At 39.8% G+C, this 23,445-nt stretch overlaps 1 protein-coding gene across 2 annotated transcripts; it reads right to left on the bottom strand.

The window, feature by feature from the left end:
- Nucleotides 1–462: 462 nt before the first annotated feature.
- Nucleotides 463–23,249, bottom strand: Fastkd2 (FAST kinase domains 2). Of its 2 annotated transcripts, NM_172422.3 has the most exons (12): nucleotides 23,157–23,223; nucleotides 21,627–22,448; nucleotides 19,013–19,116; nucleotides 18,277–18,385; nucleotides 17,880–18,003; nucleotides 15,930–16,069; nucleotides 14,494–14,666; nucleotides 7,843–8,006; nucleotides 5,678–5,890; nucleotides 4,078–4,162; nucleotides 2,470–2,584; nucleotides 463–1,551 (listed from the first exon to the last, which is right to left on the bottom strand). In NM_172422.3, exons 2-12 carry the CDS (start codon nucleotides 22,359–22,361, stop codon nucleotides 1,444–1,446), a joined length of 2,070 nt encoding a protein of 689 aa, NP_766010.1. In that variant the 5' UTR covers nucleotides 22,362–22,448; nucleotides 23,157–23,223; the 3' UTR covers nucleotides 463–1,443. The 2 variants fall into 2 exon arrangements, with proteins under 2 accessions (NP_766010.1, XP_006496376.2); XM_006496313.2 differs by lacking the exon at nucleotides 17,880–18,003 and having other exon boundaries at nucleotides 1,374–1,551; nucleotides 18,258–18,385; nucleotides 23,157–23,249.
- Between the last annotated feature and the right edge of the window lie 196 nt (nucleotides 23,250–23,445).

Here is a 23,445-nt window from a genome sequence, read left to right as displayed (position 1 = left end):
ACCTTTCTACATGCATCTGGACACACTGATAAAATCTGACAGCTGTTGTCATGCCACTGTGGTTTGTTAATTGGCCAGCTAGGGGAATCCTCAACAATCCTTATAAGTGTTTGTCAGCTCACATTCAAACCCTAGCCTGCCTTGCTGTCTGTAGAGATGACAAAACATTTCTCCACATACTAGAGGAGGAAATGAAAGCCCACAGAGAATCTTTAGAGCAGCTAGACTTCAGAAGGTTTTTACAATAATGAAGATAGAATACAAATACTGGGCAAACAGGAAGACACTCCAACAACTGCACATGTTGGGTGCTTAGGGATAGACTAATACTTCTTTGTGCATGGATGACTATACACATTCACCAGTGTATCCCATGGTTAGTGAATAGACATATATAATGAACAAAACATTCAAACCTCAACAAAAGAATAAGGAGACAGAATAAAAGTAATACCTATGTCTAGTTCACAGTTTGGCAATATATTTAAATTTTGGAAGTCTCATGCAATGGTGGGAGAGGCAAGGACAAAGAAATTAGTCTCAAAAATGGCAAAACTTATGTCAATGGACAGCCTATCCATTTTAACAAACACGGATGACTTCGCTTCTCCTTTTACCTCCTGTTGCAGCCCAGGACACACCTCCACTTGCAGTGCTTGCTACATATGTGCACGGCATCCTCATCTGCTGTGTGCATGTGTGGATGAGAGGTGTGTGCATGTGGAAGCCAGAGGTTACGGTCAGCAGGTCTTGGCCAATATATCTGGCCAGTGGGCTCCTAGGGTCTGCCAAGATTACTGGTGGATAACCATCCATATCTTCCAAGGATACTGGTGGATAACCATTCACATCTTCCAAGGTTATTGGTGGATAACCATCCACATCTGGCTTTAACATGGGTAATATCTGCACACCAGACACCATCATCACTGAACCATCCCCAGGCCCCGCACTCACATTTCACATGCTACCTCACCAACTCTTGCATGACCTACGGCTTGAGAACTTGGTCGAAATGCTGCCTAGCTACTGTTTGAATGATCTGAAATATAAATCCTAAGTCTCACAACAGCTGACAGAAGAAATATAAATATTCAGACTTCAAACTCCCAACACAAACTTACATGTGACCTATCATAACACAACTAAGAAAGCAGCTTTTAACACACCAAAGCCCATGAGAAAAAGTACAGCGACAGCTCTTGGACATATTAAGCATCTGCACAGTCAGAGGAGCAGATGCTGTTGGAAAAATGGCTCTTCTGAAGTGTTTCCAGTGTGTTCCAAAATACCAATGACAACACATCTTCCATTCTTAAAGTCATCTTTAACCCAACCTGAAAATACCATTGTTGCAGTGATCAGCCAGCTGATCCACGAATAACTGAATCACAGCCTTTATTAAAATCATTTTACAACTGTGTGTTCTGATGTAGTCAAGCTTTACACGGTTGTGTCAGCAGTGGGAAGCACTTCATCTGAATAGATCTTCTTCCTCACAAATGTGACCGCATCCTCCATCTTTAGTTTCTTCAGCTCCCAGTTATGGATCTTCCCAAGAAAGAAAACAGTTTGTGAAGAAATGATAACTTATAAAATAAGCTTCCTTAGAGACCTATGCACAAAGTAGTAGCAAGCTAGCTTTTAAAGATTAAATATCACCATGCACATGTTCATATTCTGAATGTAATAAGCCTAGGACTGAGGAAAATAGTTATCACTGAAAGGTATAAAAACTTCAGGGGCTCTCTGAACGATGCAAAATCATTTCTAAGCTTTTAAACAGTACATTAGCAGAAAGGAGCCATATCAAATCTTAGTCAGCCAAGCCCAACCCACCTTTGGATATTAAAGTATGATAAGGGGAAATGTGAGTATTTATACTCCACACTGTGTGCAGGCCACATGAGCAGCATGCAGATAAAGCCAAAGATCAGCATAAGGTCCCAGCAACTGGCGGGAGATCTGAAAGGCTGTTCGAGAAAAGCTGTGGTGCTGAGGGTAAAGGGGAGCCTAAGAGAAGCATCTTCTTCCAGGTCTCCCGGCAAAGAAAATAAACTACAAGAGTCTCGCACTGGCCCAGAAAACAAAAGCCTTAACATCATTCCTTGTCCAAGATAATCCGAAAATTGGAGGTAATTTCATGTGTCTTAAATTCAGTATAAAAAGGTATTATTTATCCTCTTCTTCATTAAAAAGAGATTAAGGCTGACCAGATAACATCGATAAACTCCCTAGTAGATGATAATGCCAGGCTGAGTAGAAGCTGATTCACATACTAGAATGTTTCTTTTGATAAAAAAAAAAAACAAAAAACCAAAAAACACACACACAGCAAAAAACTGAACTGCCATCATCATGTGACTGCTCCCCTGGACCCTTGGTGACCACCTTCTCCCACAGCATCCGGCAGCTGGGAGGGTGCACAGTGCTGACACAAGAAATAGTCCATTCCTATTGTTTTCTTACCAAGATCACATGGAAGCCCATTACATTCAAATGTCGGATTTTCATGGCCATCAATCCTCTGGGGTGGCATGAATTTAAACAGTAAACAGACTTAGGAACACACAGCACTGCTACTCTGAAAAGAAAAACAGAAACAGTGCCCGGTGAGCCCCTGGAACCCTGCTGCAGCCTGCTCTCAGAGCTCAGGCTCAAGTCCTCCTGGACCTTGTTCCCACCAGTTCTACCGGCTTTCCTCCTGTTACTTAGCCACTGCAGACAATGTCATATACAATGACTACCTTGTAAGCCCAAACCTGACATATGGTTTTATATATTTTTACAGTAGCCTTCTTTATGAATGTCTTCACTTTCTACGGAGGAAAGTTTCTTTCAGAAACAGCCATTGAAAGGGTTTCTGGGGCAGTGCTCAGCTCTGACCCCACTGGTGAAGGCAAGAGCAATTGGTGTGTGATCTTCCAAACTCATGATGGAACCCAAGAAAACCCCAAGACAAAGGCTCCTCCAACGGGGATGTCATCAGCAAAGTGGAACGCTGTGCATTGATCCTCATCATCCTCGGCTCTCAGGAAGCTCATTGGGAGGACAAAGAAACGAACAGAAGAGATATGTACCCTGTCTTCTCCTGGACACTGCTTTTCAGAAGAGAAACTTCATACTTACTAGGTCACTCAGCTTTTGCCCTTCCCAGCACCTTATGCTACCAATTCCTATAGCATCATTTTATATCAGTATAGTAGACTTAAAAGGGGAAAAGCATTTTCAATAGGGTTAAGAAAAGGCTTTTTTAAGGGTACCCAGATAACATAACACTTAAAAAGATACCCAAGTAATAGCAATAAGGCAGATGGATGTAGAAGACAGACCACTGTGTGAAGGAATGGGGGTGAGCAGGTAAGAACCTGAATCTTTGCGAGTTTTTCCCACTCCTCTCCACTGTACACATGTGCCTGTCTGGGAGAGTAGCAAGGCAAAAGTTCCCTGGGGCAAAATGTCCAACTCATCTTTGTGTGCCCCACAGGTCTAGCAGATCCTTTCCACAGGCTGACATAGCAGAGATGCATATGGAATGAGTCCATGAACTTCTGCTTCTGAACAGGCAAGACATTCTCATGGTATTGACACCATGTGTTTTGCCCAGCATGTTACATATAAATGTGAACGCCTTGGGTTAGCTTCAATGTGCTCCAATCTACAAACAATACTAATTACAGAGCTTTAAGGAAAAGACAAGGAGGATGGGAAAGCTTTGGGTATTTAATTTCTGTAGATGCCTCAAGTTTATGGTCACTGTAATATCTTAGCTGAAGTTTACACTGCATCGACAGATTCAACTATATTAACATTGTCTTACTGAACTATTGGCTTTATATACAAATTTTTAAAGAATATCTGATTCAGCAGGTATTTCAACTCCATTCTGTTTTATTAGCAATGAGCAGTAGATTTCTATGTGTGAAGGCCCCTGGTATGCTGCAAGCCATATATATTCATAAGGTCTTTTTGATACTCCTATTCAATATAGTCTTTCTTTATTAAAATATTAGCCCAGAATGCTATTATTAGCAAATAAGAATACTTATTACTAGCAAATAAGTATGTAAAAACTACCTCTGCATGTTTGTGGCAGAACTTGCATCTACATCAGAAAATGAAAATACTTGGGTCCTGTTAGTATCCATTCTGATTTCAAAATCTGAAAGAAAAAAACATGTTGATATTAATTTCTCAAATACTGCTCAAAGTGATTTCTATATCAAAAGTCTAATACCAACAGTACCAGAAGAACAATGACAGTATCTAAAATAAAGCTGAGAACTTATAATGTGGCACAAGCTAATCTAGGGACCTGGCATGTGGAATTTCATGCACTGGTCACAGAGTTCTAAGAGATACTGTAGTTGCCTTTTCAAACAAAGAAGCTGGGGATTGTTACATTCCAAAGTCATTGTATTAAAAAACTATACAACAAGAATCCAAAGTCTAACAAAACCCAGTACCAGGCATGGGAAATCTCCTGAGTTATTAGATAGGGAGTCAAAGAGATTCTCAAAATAATATAGGCTATTGCAGTTGCTCTTGAATGCCTTCTAGAACTTAAAGGTAAGATTCTATTGCTGAAGATACCAACACTTCAGATACAGACTTGGGGAAAAAGCGAGCTAGAACTGACTTTCAAGCCTCCTTCCTAGCTCTCACACTAGCCAAAGGCCCTATGCAACCTGGTAAGAGAGCAAAGCAGTCAATAGTCCTATCCAGTTGTGAAGCTTATGCACAATAATGACCAGCATGGCAGAACAGCCCCACGGTGCAATAGTGGCATCTATGTCTTGGGGGAACCTATCTACTTGGACTAAATTCCTGCTCAATTGGAGGGAATCCATGCCCAATACTATCAACCTGTTGCTGATGAGGTCACAAACTCTAGAGCATCTATGCTGCCTCCGTCCTAAACCAGTATAACTTCTAACTGGATCCTAAATACTTACCCTTACCCACAGAGAAGCATCACTCTCATCATCAAAGCAGTGTCTTTCTGAAGGAGACTCTTACAGAAAGCTACAAGCATTCCAAACGCAGAGCACAACTGACTGTGGGATGTCCAGCCCCTACTGATACATCTACAGAGTAGCCAGTCCCTAAGCTAAGGCTCAGGGACATTTCAGAAGAAGGCTCTTAAAGACTCTAAGAGCCAGAGTACCAGAGCATCTGCTGTGAGACAATGTCTTCCATGTGTGACTGGAAATCTTTAGAGTACGGTCACCTAGACCTGTACAATACCACCACCTGTTGACAGGTCAATATGAAGGGAAAAAAAAAAATCTCACAAGGCCCTACCCCTAGATGAAGAGCTATAGGCAATTAATGGCTACTGAGAGACGAAGAACAGTCTTCTCCAAGGACAAACTTCATGACACAGGTTATGGAGTCCCAAGTGGTCAGTGGTAAACAAATGCACAAACAAACAACACCAAGTGGGCTCGGCAAGCTGTAGTTACATATTCATATGTATGTGTGTGCATACACATACATCAACAATTAAGAGGGCATGGATCTGAGAGGCAGTAGGGGGACACAGGAGGTGCGGTGGGGGGAGAGGGGTAGAAATGATATAAATGTAGTACTCATGTTTGAATGTAATCTCCTAATCCTTTGTCAGAACAAACAAAATACATTCTAAAAATAAAACAAAACAAAGGGATGCCCATACCAATGTGATAATTATGTGGCAATGGCACATTTCTCGAGAAGCGTCCTTCCCCTTCCAGAAGCCTGCTGAGGACCTCTGCAAGCTTCTCGTTTGGCTGTGATGCTGACAGTGGCAGCTGTGGCAACGGTATGTGCACAGATTTGTAAGTACTTTCATCAAGTTTCAGACAAGTATTCAAAACATGAAGCTTATGAATATTCTTCTCTGTGTCACCTAAAAATACAAAGGCAAACAAATGATTAAAACATTAATGCCATATTTTAAAATACTAATGTATCTTTGTGTCTAATCACCTCTCAAAATCTTCTTTATTTAATGCATATTAGTTCATTGTATATAATGGCAGGTTAAATTTCATGCATACATATGAAGAATTTTTATTATATTCACCCCATTACCTTGACTTATCCCCCCTTCGCCTCTCTACTTCATTCTATTATTTTATTAAAAATATTTTTCATACAAATATTCTGATCATGGTTTCCTCTCCCCCAACTCCTCCCAGATTCTCTCTACCCACCCAACTCCATATCCTTTCTTTCTCTCTCTTTAGACAGCAAACAGGCAAACAAAAAAGATACAAACCAGAATTTTAAAAAAGAAAATAAATACAGGAAACACACACACACACACACACACACACACATATGTATATATATATATATATATATATATATATATATATATATATATATATATACACACACATGCATAAAAACACAAAATCAGAAACCATAATATACAACCAAAAGACTAGTAAGAAAAAAAACAAAAAAGACAAAAAACAACAACAAAAAAAAACCAGACAGACCAATATAAGACAAATGTCTACAAAGTTGCTACTGTGTTCATTTGTGTTGGCCATCTACTGCTAGGCATGGAGCCTACCCTTAAGTGTGGTTTGTATGCCCATTGAGACTGCATCAGAGAAAGCTAATTTTTACTTTGCAAGTGGCTATCAATTGCAGACAGCTTCTCGGTTAAGGATGGAGACTCATGTTCTCTTACCCCCCAAATGCTGGGACCCCATCTGGCTTGCACCTGTGCACACCCTGTGCGTGCTAACATAGTCTTCTAGAGTGGTATACTTGTGTCAGCTCTACTGTGTCTGGAAGGCACTGTTTCCTTGGAGTCATCTATCACCTCTGGAGTCTTTCTGTCTCCTCTTATGGAAAGCTCTGTGAGCCCTGAGGAGAGGGAGGGGGTTGGTGTCTCTTCTTTATTCCTAGGGCTCTCTCAATGACTCCTTGGTTTTCATTGTCTAGTTCACTGACCTGTACTTGCCAATGTTTCAGAGATTAAGCTATCTTTAGAACTGACTTAGACTAAACTTCTCATTTTATAAGAGGGAAACTGTTCAAGAATTTGGGACTAGAGTCCAGGTTTCCAAGTCTATTCTTCAACCACAAACTGTTTCAAAAATCAATACATGGTGTTGATTCATCACAACTCAATTTCAGAACTTTATCACATCATTTATAGAATGAATTATAGCTTCTTTATTTTAAAACACATTACTAAATTTTGGACATCTACCCAAATACTGTTTTTCTTCATTCAAAGTCAGTGATTGTAGGGCATGGTAACACATCTTTAATTCCAACACTTGGGAATTCCTCCTGCACAGGCAGGTGAATATCTGTGATTTGCAGACCATCCTGGGCTACACAGACATGATCTTAAAATAAAATAAAATAAAATAAAATGAAAAATTGAAAAAACAAAAAACAAAAACAAAACAAAAAAAAGGTCAACGATTGATTTGGTTTCAATAAATTAATAGACTAATTTGGTACTCACTTGGTCATTAGATCTAACAGGCTAGCTCCTCATTATAGAGCAGGACTGACTGTTTCTAGGTGACTTGGGTTGGCTTTAATAGTATACTTAAGGAAAGCAAGCATCGCTAATCAGGAACCCTGAGCTTTGAATATGTGGAGACTGTGAAGACTGTGTAGACAGTGCAGGCTAAAGAATAGCAATGGTGCAGACTATATTCCTTCCCCTGCAGTGGGGATCCCACGAAAGGCAGCTCTATGGGTTTGTGGCTTGAAACACTAACCTTTGACTTCACACTGTCAGTTGTACTCAGCATACATCTGCTCTGTATGCTTGAACTAATGCTGCTGTAAAGAACCCACTCAAGTGACAAGGTGACTACCTACCCGAAGTCAGCAGTTCGTTGATGATATTCTCTTTGATAAGCTGGTTAATAGGGGCCAGAGGGAAATAATTCATCATGCAAAACGAATGCACAGCATTCAACAGGCTTTCAGAAGAAATGTGGTGAAGACAGCCAGTCAGAGCACTCGCCAGAGCTTCTAGGAACCTTGTGGGGAACAAAGGAAAGTCAGATTTCAAATCAACCTATAAGACAAGGTCACAGAAGAGCTGACTCCATGCTACAGACCCAAGATCTTCAAGGAATTCAAAGAAATGAGATGAAACAATCAGATTTGCAAATAAGTACCCATACCTAGTGCAAGATGTGGCTAGACCCCCATAGTAAGTGTACATATCCAATAAATGACTCCTGCAGATATACTGCATAAAAATGTTTTATAGGCTGGCTTTCAGTCATTTCACTCCTATTAAAACTCTATGGGGTAGCAGTATTATTATTCTCATAAATAAAGATGAGTGAACAGGCTCAGAAGTTGAATAACTCATCCATGAACTAATTACAGTGGATGGGCAGGAAATAGAGATGGTTTTAGAACCTAAGTGGTCAGGCACCAGAGCCTTTTACTCGTCACAGTTTCTACAAGGCCTAGACTGGCACTGCAGTTTTATAAGCAATTAAACATTCCTAGCTATCAAAATTCTTGGTAATGACTTACGAGCCTAACCCTACCAGTCACAGCTACTGTTGTGCGGTATAACCCAGCAACTAAGCACAGATGGAGTGGGAGGATAACACTTTGGGAAACTGACACCGCTAATAAATGGCAGACTTTTTCTGAATAAAGGTTAAGTATGGCTTTCAGGGCATATGTTATCACAAGCATATCACAAGAAAAAAAAGAAAGAAATACACACAGGGTACTATGAAAAGGGTAGAAGAGAGAGAGAGGAGTTGGGGGAGAATTTGAAGGGTAGATGCAATAGGAAACGGAAGATCATCTAAAAGGACCCCTGACAGCACGGACTGCGTGGCAGCAAGTCAGCAGGATGAAGGCACGGAGCAGGGATGAGGAAAACAAGGGCAAGCGAGCCTGTCAGGACTGATAGGACTGTGCAGGCCAATGTCTGAGATCAAACTGGTCTCAGTGGCCAGGGCAACAAGAAGGCCCGCAAGGCCAGGAGAACTGAAGCACTACGGGATTCGATGAAGACTGGGGAAAGCAGGAAAGCCGTGGTGTGAAACTGGGAACTGACTGCGCCAGACTCACCCAGCAGACAGAGCAGTGAGTGAATCACTATTAGTTCCAGTACAAAAGATAAAAGAAAACTGTACTAGTTATTTAGAAGTAAATAGCTATATAAGCTTAAAGATATAAACTACAAAATCAATAACAAAGAGTGGGGGAGAATAAAGTTGTCCAGATATCCGAGAGTTATGAGACTAAGCTAACTACCACAACAGACTTACCAGAACCACAAGTGAAATATCTACTGGAGATGCATAAAGGAGGGAAAGAAAGATACATCAACTTACAAAGGACAACACACAAAGAGAAAAACAGAAAAAAAAAATTATGACAGGAGACTAAGTGGCAATAGTCTCTCCCAATAAAAGCTTTAAATATGTCTGTACTGTGATCATTAATCATCATTGTCAACTTGATAGAATGTACAGTCACCATGGAAACATACTTGTGAGTATGTCTATCAGGGTATTTTCAGAAAAGCTGAACTGAGAAGGAAAGACAGCCATCCCAATTTGGGCAACACTGCCCTATGACCTCAGACCCTGGACTAAAAAGCTACTACTCGGTAGCATTCATCTCCCCTTCCTGAGTGTGGCTGACATGTGACCAACCTCGTGCCCCCACTACTATGACTTCCCAGTCTGGGATCAGCTGTACTCTCAAACTGGGAGTAAATTGTAAGTTATTATGTATTTTGCCACAGCAATAAGAAGTAACTCATACATGTATTAAACTCCCCAATTAAAAGATACAAAGTAGCTCAACAGATAACATAAGTAAGGTCTAGTTATATACTGTATGGAAGTTCACAATCTGAAAGTGAGAAAAAATAGAAGATATGACAAGCAAATAGTGACTAAAGAATAACAGGAATGGTTGCATGTGTGTGTGTGTGTGTGTGTGTGTGTGTGTGTGTGTGTGTGTGTGTGAGTGTGTGTGTATACATATAGTCAAAAACTGTCACAAAAGACAGAGACAGTCATGCTATTAGAAGAGTCAATTCATCATGAAAGTGAAGCAGTTTACAAATGCATGAGGAAACGTAGCAAAATGGAGATCTTACAGACAGACAGTCAGACATACAGGAATGTACTGTTCTTTTCATTCAATAATCACCAATGCAGAAATGAAGACAGGAATCCTGAACAATACTATAGTCAAGATGATAGCGCAAAGAGAGAGAGAGACAGAGAGAGAGAGAAAGAGCACACCCACTCCACATTGTCAACTCTTCCTTAAGAACATGCAGGACAAACTGCATGGGAGGTTCCAACAAAGTTAACACATTTACAAAAGTATAAATCTTGCTAATATCAGTTCAGACTACAACAGAGGAAGTTAAACACTTCCTACTAAAAAATGGGAAACTGGAAAATTCAGAAAAGTCAAATTATTCAAAATGGTCTTGAACAACTAGTGGGTAACAGAAAAGAAAAAATCAAATAGAAAATTAGAAAGAAATCTCCACAAAGCCACAGCACACCCAAAGTGACAGTATTCTGAAAAAGCAGCAGCTATAGTCAAGCTTCTGGTGATAAATGAGACCCTTAAAACAGAATATTCAAATCAATGTCAATTTACACTCAAGAAACTACAAAGTGAGGCTGGAGAGACGGCTCAGCAGCTACAAGCACTGGCTGCTCTTACAGAAGATCTGAGTTCCATCCCAGTACCCACATGGCGACTCACAACTGTCCACACTCCAGTTCCAGGATTCAACTTCTTTTTCTGGCCTCCACAAGCAACAGGCACACATATAGCACACATACATATGCACAGGCAAAACATCCATATGCATAAAATGAAAATAAATAAATCTTTAAAAGAGAGAAAACTAGAAACAGCACAAAGCAAAGCCAGAGTTGCAGAGGAAGAAAGTAATGACAATTTAAACAGAAACAAATACGAACTGGAGGGAAAGATCAACCAAAGCAAGACTTGGGGAACCAGCAACTAAAACTAATGGGAAGCCGGGTGTGGTGGTGTACGCCTTTAATCCCAGCACTCGGGAGGCAGAGGCAGGCAGATTTCTGAGTTCGAGGCTAGCCTAGTCTACAAAGTGAGTTCCAGAACAGCCAGGGCTACGCAGAGAAACCCTGTCTCGAAAAACAAACAAACAAACAACAACAACAACAAAACAAATAAACAAAAAACTAATGGGAAAAAGATAGTAATCTGAAGAATAGAAATGAGAGCTGAGACAACAACACTAACAGCAGAGACAAAATGGAGGGAGCTTGCCACTTAGTTGGTACAATGCTTAGCATGCATGAAGCCTCAGGTTTAGTCCCTGGTCCCACACAAACTAGGCACAGGAGGGCACCTCTATAATCCCTAACACTGGGGAAGATGAGGCAGGAGAATCAGAACTTCAAGGCCAGCATGCGCTACCTGTATAGTGAGCTCAAGTTGTACATCAGCTATAAATAATCATTACTTATAGTATCTAATACAATGCAAATTCTATAAAAATAGCTGTGATCTTCTTACAGAAAAATGACAGTAAACGCTGTACATGTTCAGCTTCTCTCCCCTGACACACACAAAATAATAAAAGAAACCTAATAAATATTATGGGAAAAGATGGTTTGCTAACAAGTTGGTAGCCAAGAAAAAAATAAATTCATACACATTGAATCAGCAATAAAAACCTCACCAAAAAAAAAAAAATCTGGTGCAGTAGCTTAGTAATACACATACATATATACATGTTGGCAACATATTCTTACACCTCTTAACAACAAAGTCTAGACAGAGCACTTCCCTGGGGAACTCCGGTGAATTCTACCAAATGTCGAGAAGAATTAAATGACTACAACCCTCTTAAACTCATCTAAACATATACAAAAGAGAGAACTTACAAGACATTTCCTTCACACCAAAAGTAGGTAACATGCTACACACAAACAAAACACTAGCAAACAAAATTCAGTATTGCATGAGAAACGATACTACATAGACCACAAACAATGAGGCTCAGATAGCCTCAGTAAATGCCACCAATTAGTGTTAAAGCCACATTAACAGAATAAAGGATTAAAAGAAAATCATGCCACTACCTTATTACACGAAGAAAAACATTTGAGAAACCTCAAAACCTTTCTGTATGCGCATCAATATAATAAAGCATACGTAAAAAGCATATACAGTCGGGAGCATGTGAAATGATGAAAACTCATAAATTAGACAAGAATGCCTCCTCTTGCCTACTTCTATTTAATATAGTACTAGAAGTTCTAGCTTAAAGTTAAATAAATAAATAAAAATAATTGTACATAAATAATTAAGTAAGAAAAGGTAAAGGAAGGAAATAAATGAGATTGAACGCAGAAAAGTACTGTCTGCTTTATTTCTCTACACTAATAAGCTGTCCAGTTTCCTTTATAATAATGCCAAGAAGAGTAAGCCACAGAAACAAACATAACCAAGGAGGTGAGAGACTTACACCCTGCAGCCTATAAAGCACTGGCTAAGAAATGAATAAAACATGGAAAGACTTCTCTCACCCATAGACTGGAAGCCAATGTTTTTAAAATGTCCATATTATCTGCAGTGACTCAGTGATCCACTGAAATCTCTATCAAAGTCCCAATAGCACATTTTTTACACAACAAAGAAAAATGTGATCCTGAAAGGCACATGGAAACCAAGTTGCCTGAAACCCCTTCGCTATCCTGGGAAGAAAGAACAAGGCTGGAACTATAACACACTTCCTACAGAACATATTATGACGCTATGGTAATTTAAGATTATGCCATTCTGCATGAAAGCAAACAAGGGCAGAATACACAATAGAGAAAGGACAGTCTCTTCAACAGTGCTGAGAAAACTCAGTATGTGCCCACAAAGAATACATTTTACACAAAAAAATCAACTTAAAACTGATTAAGCCCAAGAACTGAACTCCTAAAACTCCTACTAGAAAAATATATGGGAAACCTTTATTTTATGACATTGTGTACAACAATGATTTTAGACTACCATATAAAAGGTGCCATTAACAAAAGCTTCTGCTATGTAAGAGTCGACAGAATCAGAGAAGAGCAGAAAATATTGATGAATTGGATACCAACAGAGGATTACCATCCACAATACAGAAGGGGTGCCTACAATTTAACAGCATGGACACAGCACTTGTTCCTCCAGAGCAGACACTCACTGCGCGGCTGTAAGGAAGGATGCTCTACACTAACAGTCAGGAAATACAAACCCAAACGACTAAGAGATGTGCCCTTGCACCTGTCTGGATGGCCACAAAAGCAACACAAGACACAGAGCAGTCCAAGCCAGCCCATACCACGTGGTGCACAGTGTTCAGGGAACAGACCTTCTACACCAAATGGTGCACAATGCTGGGGGTCCAGCCATTCCACACTGTGCGTACTACTTGGGAAAAAAAAAAAAAAAACACCTAAGTCGGTGAGGAAAAGTAAAAATCCAAATATAAAAGGGGGTTGGGAGGTGGACAGAGCTACACATTGGGTCCCTAGACCCACACTCAGGATAGTTCTCCTTTTTGTTGTTTTGTTTTAGATTTTTTACACAAAAGTCTCAGTCTGTAGCCAGGGCTGGCTTCTAACTCACAGCAATCCTCCTGCCAAACCTTCCAAGTGCTGAGATTACAGGCATGGCTACCACAGCAAGTATATTTTGATTTATAAGAATTAAAATCAGGACCTCTACAGGATATATACACTCTGGTGTTCAACATGAAAGTCAACATACATCAACAACCTAAATGTCCACCAACAGATGAATAAACATTACATGGTATAAGCATACAAATGGGATATTAAATTTTTAATTATTTATGTTCCTTTAAAAAAGAAAAATTCTTTCATATGGTATAATACAGATGAACTTGGAAAACACTGTGTTATGTGAATAAGTTAGTCTAATGGGCATATAACACATACTCTGAATTCAGAAACAGTAGGATAGAGGTGAGAAGGGGGAGGGAGGGCAAGAGAGCAGAGATGCTGTTCAGCAGGGATGGTTCAAGTGTGATGGGGATGCAGTTTCAGATAGCTGTGCTATGCCTAGTCAGCAACACTGGCCTGCCCACTTGAAAGTGTGCTCGGAGAGCATTATTCATGTTAAAAACCCTTACCACACTAGCAAATAAAGAGATAGTAAATAGGAAATAAATTTAAGGAAACATTTCCCAACTTTTTGATGAAGTTAAAAAGAAGAATTAATTTAGGAGGTCATAGTAAAAACTGGACAAGCTCAAAATGAAAACCTCTGTGATGAATGAACTACTGAGCAGAGGAACAAGAAAGACAAAGAACCACAAAGGTAAGAGTCTGCTCAACTCTATAAACGCATGCTGCTGTACTTCTAGATGGGATGGTGGCTGTGGACACGGTCATGTGTACTAATGTGTTAAGCTGAGATCTGTGATCGTTACACCGTGTGACGTCATGTAAGGGAAACCATACGTACTCTCTGTTGTGGATTTTGTGAACATGATTGAGAGAAGAATACACATGCAGGATAGAAACGATGTTCTTCACGTTTAGAGAGCCAGGCTCCTGTACTACTTTCTCCATAAGCTTGTCCATCAAACCAGGAGGTCGAAAACCAAGAGTTTCAAATAATAAGAGGAAAAAGATAACCTTGGAAACAGAGCAAAGAGGAGGTTACTCAACAGCTAAACTATGTTACTCTAAGGTTTTAAATCTCAAAGAACTTACGCAACAAAATGTTACCCCAAAAGGAACAATTATAATTTTTTTCTTTAATCAGATATCAACTTAATGAGCAATCTCTTTCTAAGCTGAGAACCAAGACATACAATGACCTCATTCAAAATCCTTTCTTACCTGCCTTTCATATGACACACCTGAAAATTACTTTCAACTGTGCCTTTCCTGAAGTCTGCAAGAGGAACCCTATCTTGAACTGCTTCCCCTTCCAAACTGCCTACATTCGTAGGCATCTACTCGTAGATGGTATAACTCATTTTTTCCCTTTCCTTTTTTCTTTCCTTTTTTTCCCCCATCAGCTGGCCCTGAGCTTGCAATCCTCCAGCCTCGGTCTCCTAAGAAGCTGGAATCACAGGTATATGCCATCATGCCCCCACTGGATTATCTGAATCTTAACCCTAATTTTATGGTGCAAGTATTTTTCCTCTCTTTTCATATCTTTTAATTTTTTTTAATTAGTATGCACAGTATTAGGTCCCATTATGGCATTTTCAAACAAAATTTGTTTTCATAATGCAAAACATTTCTGTATCTCATATCAATTTATGGAAGCAAAGTATCATGATTAACATAAACTTCACTTCAGTTTCCTACTGGGTAATATTTACCACACGAATTACTGTCTCTAAAATCAATTCTCATAATAAACTCAAAATTCAGCTTACTTTCTTATCAGAATGAACCCAGTAATCCATGTATTTCATTAGAAAAAGCAGGTTTCACAAACTGCTTCATTTAGACATGAGATTGTTAAACATGATTCCTGAGAGGCTGTTACTCCAAAGAAAACAACAGACAAGGTCATGAAGTAATAACATTTTATTTTTCCAAAACTATAAGCCTGTCACACTTCTTTAGATTCATCTTCATTACTCAAAAGCTAACAAGAAAACAGGAAACACTATGCTAAACAGTCAGCCCATCTACCATGTACTCCTCTGACAACCAGACAGAGGAAGAATTTTAAACAATGTGTTTTTCTTTCAGATAGAAAACTGATCAAAGACTGACTACTCTCTCAGTGAGTAGCCTGCAGAGAGATAAGGAGCTGAGTAAGCTAGCACTGGAATACTCTGACAGCCTGACTTCTATAAAGCAGGGAGAAACATTTAACACAAGTGAATGAGCAAGCTTCCTGACAGTCGCTCAGGGATAGCCCTGCCTGAAACTCACTTGTTTCAACTTCCAGATGTCAAAGGTTGTAGCCACATATTCTGCTATGCTTTTGAAGAGATCTTCATTTTGGTATCGGAGGTCTCTACAGGACTGCAGTATGCTGATCAATACTTTAAAAGGACACCCATGGACATTATCTTTAAGAATGAGTTAAATAAACAAGCATTAACAAATGTTTTGAATTTAAGAGTCAAGATACTCAATACCTTCTTTAGGAGAACCATAATGCCGTATTTTGAAGGAAAACAAAACTACAGACAAAAATAAATTTATATGTAACCAATCATCAAAAAAGAGCCAAGGTTTGAAAACAATAGGTCAGATGTGGAGGTCCTACAGGAAAGGCCCCTTTTACCTATGACAACCTTGCAGATGTGGAGGTCCTACAGGAAAGGCCCCTTTTACCTATGACAACCTTGCAGATGTGGAGGTCCTATAGGAAAGCCCCCTTACCTACGATAACCTTACAGATGTGGAGGTCCTACAGGAAAGGCCCCTCTTACCTATGACAACCTTGCAGATGTGGAGGTCCTATAGGAAAGGTCCCACTTAACTATGACAACTTTACAGATGTGGAGGTCCTATAAGAAAGGCCCCACTTACCTATGACAACTTTACAGATGTGGAGGTCCTATAAGAAAGGCCCCACTTACCTACGATAACCTTACAGATGTGGAGGTCCTACAGGAAAGGCCCCTTTTACCTATGACAACCTTGCAGATGTGGAGGTCCTACAGGAAAGGCCCCTTTTACCTATGACAACCTTGCAGATGTGGAGGTCCTATAGGAAAGCCCCCTTACCTACGATAACCTTACAGATGTGGAGGTCCTACAGGAAAGGCCCCTCTTACCTATGACAACCTTGCAGATGTGGAGGTCCTATAGGAAAGGCCCCTTTTACCTATGACAACCTTGCAGATGTGGAGGTCCTATAGGAAAGCCCCCTTACCTACGATAACCTTACAGATGTGGAGGTCCTACAGGAAAGGCCCCTCTTACCTATGACAACCTTGCAGATGTGGAGGTCCTATAGGAAAGGTCCCACTTAACTATGACAACCTTACAGATGTGGAGGTCCTATAAGAAAGGCCCCACTTACCTATGACAACTTTACAGATGTGGAGGTCCTATAAGAAAGGCCCCACTTACCTACGATAACCTTACAGATGTGGAGGTCCTATAAGAAAGGCCCCTCTTACCTATGACAACTTTACAGATATGGAGGTCCTATAGGAAAGGCCCCACTTACCTATGACAACTTTACAGATGTGGAGGTCCTATAAGAAAGGCCCCACTTACCTATGACAACCTTACAGATGTGGAGGTCCTATAAGAAAGGCCCCTCTTACCTATGACAACTTTACAGATATGGAGGTCCTATAGGAAAGGCCCCACTTACCTATGACAACTTTACAGATGTGGAGGTCCTATAAGAAAGGCCCCACTTACCTATGACAACCTTACAGATGTGGAGGTCCTATAGGAAAGCCCCCCTTACCTAAGATAACCTTACAGATGTGGAGGTCCTACAGGAAAGGCCCCTCTTACCTATGACAACCTTGCAGATGTGGAGGTCCTATAGGAAAGGTCCCACTTAACTATGACAACCTTACAGATGTGGAGGTCCTATAAGAAAGGCCCCACTTACCTATGACAACTTTACAGATGTGGAGGTCCTATAAGAAAGGCCCCACTTACCTATGACAACCTTACAGATGTGAAGGTCCTATAAGAAAGGCCCCTCTTACCTATGACAACTTTACAGATATGGAGGTCCTATAGGAAAGGCCCCACTTACCTATGACAACCTTACTTATGTGGAGGTCCCATAGGAAAGATCCCCCTTACCTATGACAACCTTACAGATGTGAAGGTCCTATAGGAAAGCCCCTCTTACCCATGACAACCTTACAGATGTGGAGGTCCTATAGGAAAGGCCCCTCTTACCTATGACAACCTTACTGCATTCATTCAGAAGGACAACAGAGCGGAGATCCATAGCTGCTAAGACTTCAAACATGTGCTGGCTATTCAAGATGGAAAATCTGCCTAACTCCTTCAAGGCTTTCATCTACAGAAAGACAAACTTGCTTTTAATTATCACTTGTGAAAATTTTAATGTTGGTGAAACAAGGATGGAGCTTAAGAAAGACACATACAGGAATTATATACAGATATGTTTACACATACTGATAAACATATATGCCTTAATTCATTTCAGCAAAGGGAAACCCAAAAACATATCCATGTCGTCCTCAAAAAAAAAAATAACTCAAAAGTTTTGGAAGTGACAGGCCAAAGACAGCTTTTTCAAATTCCACCCACCAGAGAAGTCAGGTGTTACCTCCAATTTCTTCTTAAGTGCAGATGGTGCGTCTTTCCCAATACATTTCATCACTGTTTGTAAGGTGAAGACATGTTTTATGTTCCAAACTTGCTGATCAACTAGGATTCTGTTATTAGACACAAGAAATAGGACAATCCTAGACTCTCCATACCAGAAATCTGACAACTTCATTAGGTACAGCATCTACTTAGAATAGGCCAAGAATATGAAAACCACAGACATGGTCTACTTGCCCAAGATGGTGTAAGCACCTAAGAAGGATCTAAATCATTCTAGTATACTTTTCACTTACATTATTGTACTGTCTTTACTAATGAACAAATCACATTAGATTAAATGTATCCTCATAACTCTCACTAACCTGTGACATGACATTAGTTGTATCAATTTTATATCTTCTTAAAATAAGCCAGTGTAATGCAATCCCCATAGTACCCAAGAAACTCTTCTCAACTGAGTATGCACGTCAGTTCTCCCGACCTTACATCAGTACTAGAGTCTAAGAAAGACTAATTTCAAAAGCACCCACAACGTTTTATAAATTGGAAAAAGTATTATCCTCAGCTTTATATCATTCATAATTAGAATTTTAAGTTTAACAAAGTATTAACTACTACCAATGTGTACCTTACTGGTGCCTCCCAAAAACAAGAATTCAACTTTCATCAGTTCTTTTAATTCCCCATATCAGGGCCACAGAGAAAACCATGTGAAGAAAGCCTAAGGTTCTTACCGCAACCCTGCTCGAAGCGCATTCACATTCATGCATGGCTCCATTGACACTAAAGCGGTTGACAAAATTGAAAGACATCTCTCATCACACTCATTGATGCGCTCCTATTAAAATATAATTACAAATAAAGCAAGGTGATGGCATGTATATTAGTTTCTAAAGCAAAACCTCTGAACTCATACTTTCAAAGGACTGAGTACCAGAGCAGTAGTTCACAAACTCCACAATAAACATCTATTCTGGGAAATAAGATATGTCATTCAATGACTTTTCCAAATAACTGACATATAATCCTTTATACACCAACACTTTCTTAAGCATCATTGGAAATCAATTTGATATTGATTCTATTCTTTTGATTGTGAAATACCTTGCATTAAAAATCATTTTTACCCCTTCATGGGCACTCAAACCACCATGAGGACAGCATGGTAGAATAACAGAAAAGCTACTAAAGTATGTAGGTCAATCACTCTCCTAAATGAACCCTAGAAGACTCTGTCCTTACAATTTCCACATAGCCTTTCCTGAGCATCATGCTACAACTGACCTGTGGATTGTCTTATTCACATGACCCACTGCAGTTTACTACCACTCTCTGGGTCTTAGTTAGGGCACTAGTTTATTCCAGAACAGGCTGTGGCATTCTGGAAAGAGAAGAGTAATGATAGAGCTTCTCTCCAACTCAACCACAACCCATCACTTAAGAGTAAGACCAGATTCGAGGAAGCCTTTTTGCTCTTGGCTAAAGTAGTACAACTTAACACTACTTATAAAGCTTCGAGTCAGAACTAAATGATATAATAATGGTTTAAGGACTGGGAGAATGGTATCATTCCGATAAGAGTTTCCTTAGAAAGAAAGACAGATAGCTAGATTAGATAGATAGATCTCCCATTATATTTATACATTTTTAACATTTATAATATACATATATACATATATATTATCTATGTGCACCCCATAACATCTGCTGTGAAAGGTCAGGCTAGTTGACTCAAATCCACTGACAGCACACCATCCTTTCACCGCTGGCTAAATGTCTTTACAACACCCACACACATTACCAAAGCACAACCACATGCAGATTTTCTAACTCCAACTATGCTCCCAGTGAGGATGCTACACAGATGTGAATGCCTGTCCAAAGCCTAACACAGAACTGCATCACTGTCAGTGGAAAGTCGATCCAAACAATTTCTAAACTGCCACATTAGAAAAGAATACTGTGCCTATCAAACAAACAGCTATTCTATGGCTTTCAAAACCACAAAATTTAAAAGTTCTTGCTTGAGGACATATGAATCAAGTTTACATAAAGAATTAAAAAGTTATATACCTACAACTCAATTCATGAATTCTAGTGAAACAAAGTATCACAGATTATCTCCAGGAAATTAATGTATTGTAAGATACTTAATTATTGAGTTTAAGAGTCACATGGCCAATCTTAAAAAGTAAATGATTACTTCTTCACATCTGGTGCCATATATAAGTGACATCAAACAAGATTCTGACACTTCTGTCTGAAACTGAAAATGCAAACTTGAGTATGTCAATCTCTGTCTTAAAATTCTCCAATGGACTATTGTGCATACTGGGCAAATACAAACTCCATGGGCATAAACATTAGTTTTAATGATTTTGCTACTACCTTTTCAAGGCTTAACTCCTTGTCCCTCAGCATATATACAACTACTTTCTAAGTCAACCCAATTCTAACACTCTCCCACCAGCCCCCATGTCACCAGCTTTGTTTACTTCAGATGCACCAACCTATTTCAGCTCCCTGAGCTAGCCACCTTTTCCATTGAATGTCAGCCATGTAATGTCTGCTGCAGACACCAACCCCTTCATAATTAATCCTCACAAAACACCAGCTGCTTCTTGGACACTGACTTTAGTGTCTTTCTCAATATCTTATCTCCACGTTTTGAAGACCAAAACTAGGTTGGAAATCCCATTACACACTCTCATAAGACCCTATATTCACTCACTCATTGCACTGAGAGATCTATGTGTGCTTTGATAGCTGCACTCTTGAGTATTCAGCACAGTGCCCTCAACATAGCATGAGTCATTAATGGAATGTGGCCACCACTCCTGTAACTGCCTACAAATACATCTTCCAGTTTAGATTGTAGGGGTCATGATTATAAGAAAATATGTGTTACATCTTTTATAACAACTGGTAAATGTGGTACCTTGTACATGGTTGACATCCAATATATAATCAGTATATAAATAAAGGAATCCACTAGCTGTTAACCATTAAATCTGTTTCCTAGTCTTAATTCTACTAATAGGATTAAGGTTATGTAAAAAAACAAACAAACAAAAAATCCGCTAGTTTACCTCCCATCCATTCTCCCTTCAACTACTCAACCTTTCTCTGCATCTCTCTTCATTTCCACTTAACCCTAGAGAAGGTCGGTGGGGCAGGTTTTCACAAATTTCCAAAGCAAAAGAAATGATCTAACTTAAGATCTCCTAGCCATTAAAACATACATTCTGCTGATAGTCTTTTAAGGAAGCTATACACACCTACATCCCCTGAGCTCCTTCAAACCATGTTAAACGCAGTACAGCCACACTTAAGTCTCTTTGGACTTACCTGAATCGTCCTCAGCAAAGTCTGTACCATAAGAGTGTTCTGAGGGATTCCCAGCTTCACTATAGCATTAAGGCTGAACAAGAGGTGGTCATAGTGCATAATCTTGGCTTCTCTCATCATCTGCTCACACAGCTGGTTAAAGGCAGGGTGACTGAACATCAGCTGTCTCTCAAAGCGCCTCTTGTCTTCAGATATCCTTTTGGCAATTATCCACATTGCTAAGAAATAGTTACTACCAGGAAATGTAGGTGCTTTTGAAAATGTGTCCAGCACATCACTCAGAGAGTTACACTCCTGGGCTAGCTTTTTATAATTCACAGGGGTTGGTCTTACTTTCTTGGTGAACACATCTTCACTGGAGGTATGATGAAAGTTTATTTTCTTTAAATCATGATCAGATGTCCCATCAGAGACAAAAGAATGTTTTGCATCAAAGGACAGTCTTCTAGGACAAAGCAGCCTATCAGGTTTAAAAACGGCTGAATGGCTTATGCCTTTAGTTTGAATACAACCATCTACTGATTTAGAAATAAATATATCCTGAAAGAGGTATCTAACAGATGGTTGCAATCCCTCATCAAAAACATTTAGCCGATGGTTTCTTGGGTTCCATTTTGAATGAATAACCTCTGGTCTGCAAGTTCCCAATGGATCTATCCTCAAAGCTCTGCTTCTTGGAAGTAACGTACTGAATCGTCGGATGGTCCATAACAAGGAACGTGCTTTGCTATTCATTCTGCTATCTATTGGCACACTTTCAAATACCCAAGATGCAACGCAAGTTGCCGTCTTTCTAAAAAAGAGCACATGCTGTGGACTGTCCTGTAGAGGATAGGTAAATAAAAGAAATAATGGTTAAAAACTGTTGCTTAAATAAGGGAAATGCATCTAACAGGGGCTTGCATGGGCACCGACGAGCCGCTAGAGTTTTATATTAAAATGGAACATGTCCTCGGTATGCTTCCTCCACGTTTATTTCATCTTTGTAAAAGTACCCAGGTCAATCACTTTAGCAGTTGTGGATAAAGTAGTTTCAATCAGTCAATCAATAAATGTGGATAAAGTAGCATAGATAGGTAGGTAAACTGAGAGATAGAAATAGACAGCTAGAAAGATAGATAAGACAGACAGAAAGATAGATAAGAATGTCTTGTGTAGGTGTTCAATATCGGCTAAGGAGAACTTTGTTAACACTACTTTGGAGGCCTTCACTGAAAACTGTATCATTGATGGACACTTCAGATCATCTTGCATTGGCCAAAAGCGAACTGTTAAGAAAACGTACTCGGACAGGTCGGTCTTGGTTAGGGACGGAATTAAAGAAAAAAAGCGATGTCCTTCCCGCCTGAGAATCTACAATCAGCCAGGTTCATCAAGATCCCGGAACCGGAGTCGGTGTCTTTCCGCAAATGGGCCGCCCAGCACTGCCCTAAACTTAAGACCCAGGCCACTTCCCAAACTTTTCTCCCCTAGGTAAAAAGACAAGTACGATCCGGCCCGCGATTCCGCTTCTGCTTGCCATCCACTCACCTTCGAACAGAACCCCGTGACTACACATAGGCGCAGCCATGACAGTTCCTCCTCAAGCGGCGCGTCTGGTGACGTATTACGGATTCTTTTATAAGTCAAAAAGCATCGGTTCTCAGCGACCGCGGAGGCCATGTGCAAATAGGGAGGAAAACCTTCCAGAAAGAATAGTTTCTATTCTCTGATGAAAAGATAGAAGCGAGAGCCTTAGGAAAACACGGAGCTTATAAAGTTCATCTATTGTTGTTTATGGAAACTCAAAACATTCAAATAGTGACTTTGAACTTTTAGC

Source organism: Mus musculus, chromosome 1 (assembly GCF_000001635.26).
Source record: "Mus musculus strain C57BL/6J chromosome 1, GRCm38.p6 C57BL/6J".
Classification (NCBI taxonomy): domain Eukaryota; kingdom Metazoa; phylum Chordata; class Mammalia; order Rodentia; family Muridae; genus Mus; species Mus musculus.
This window is presented reverse-complemented; position numbering and strand designations above follow the sequence as displayed.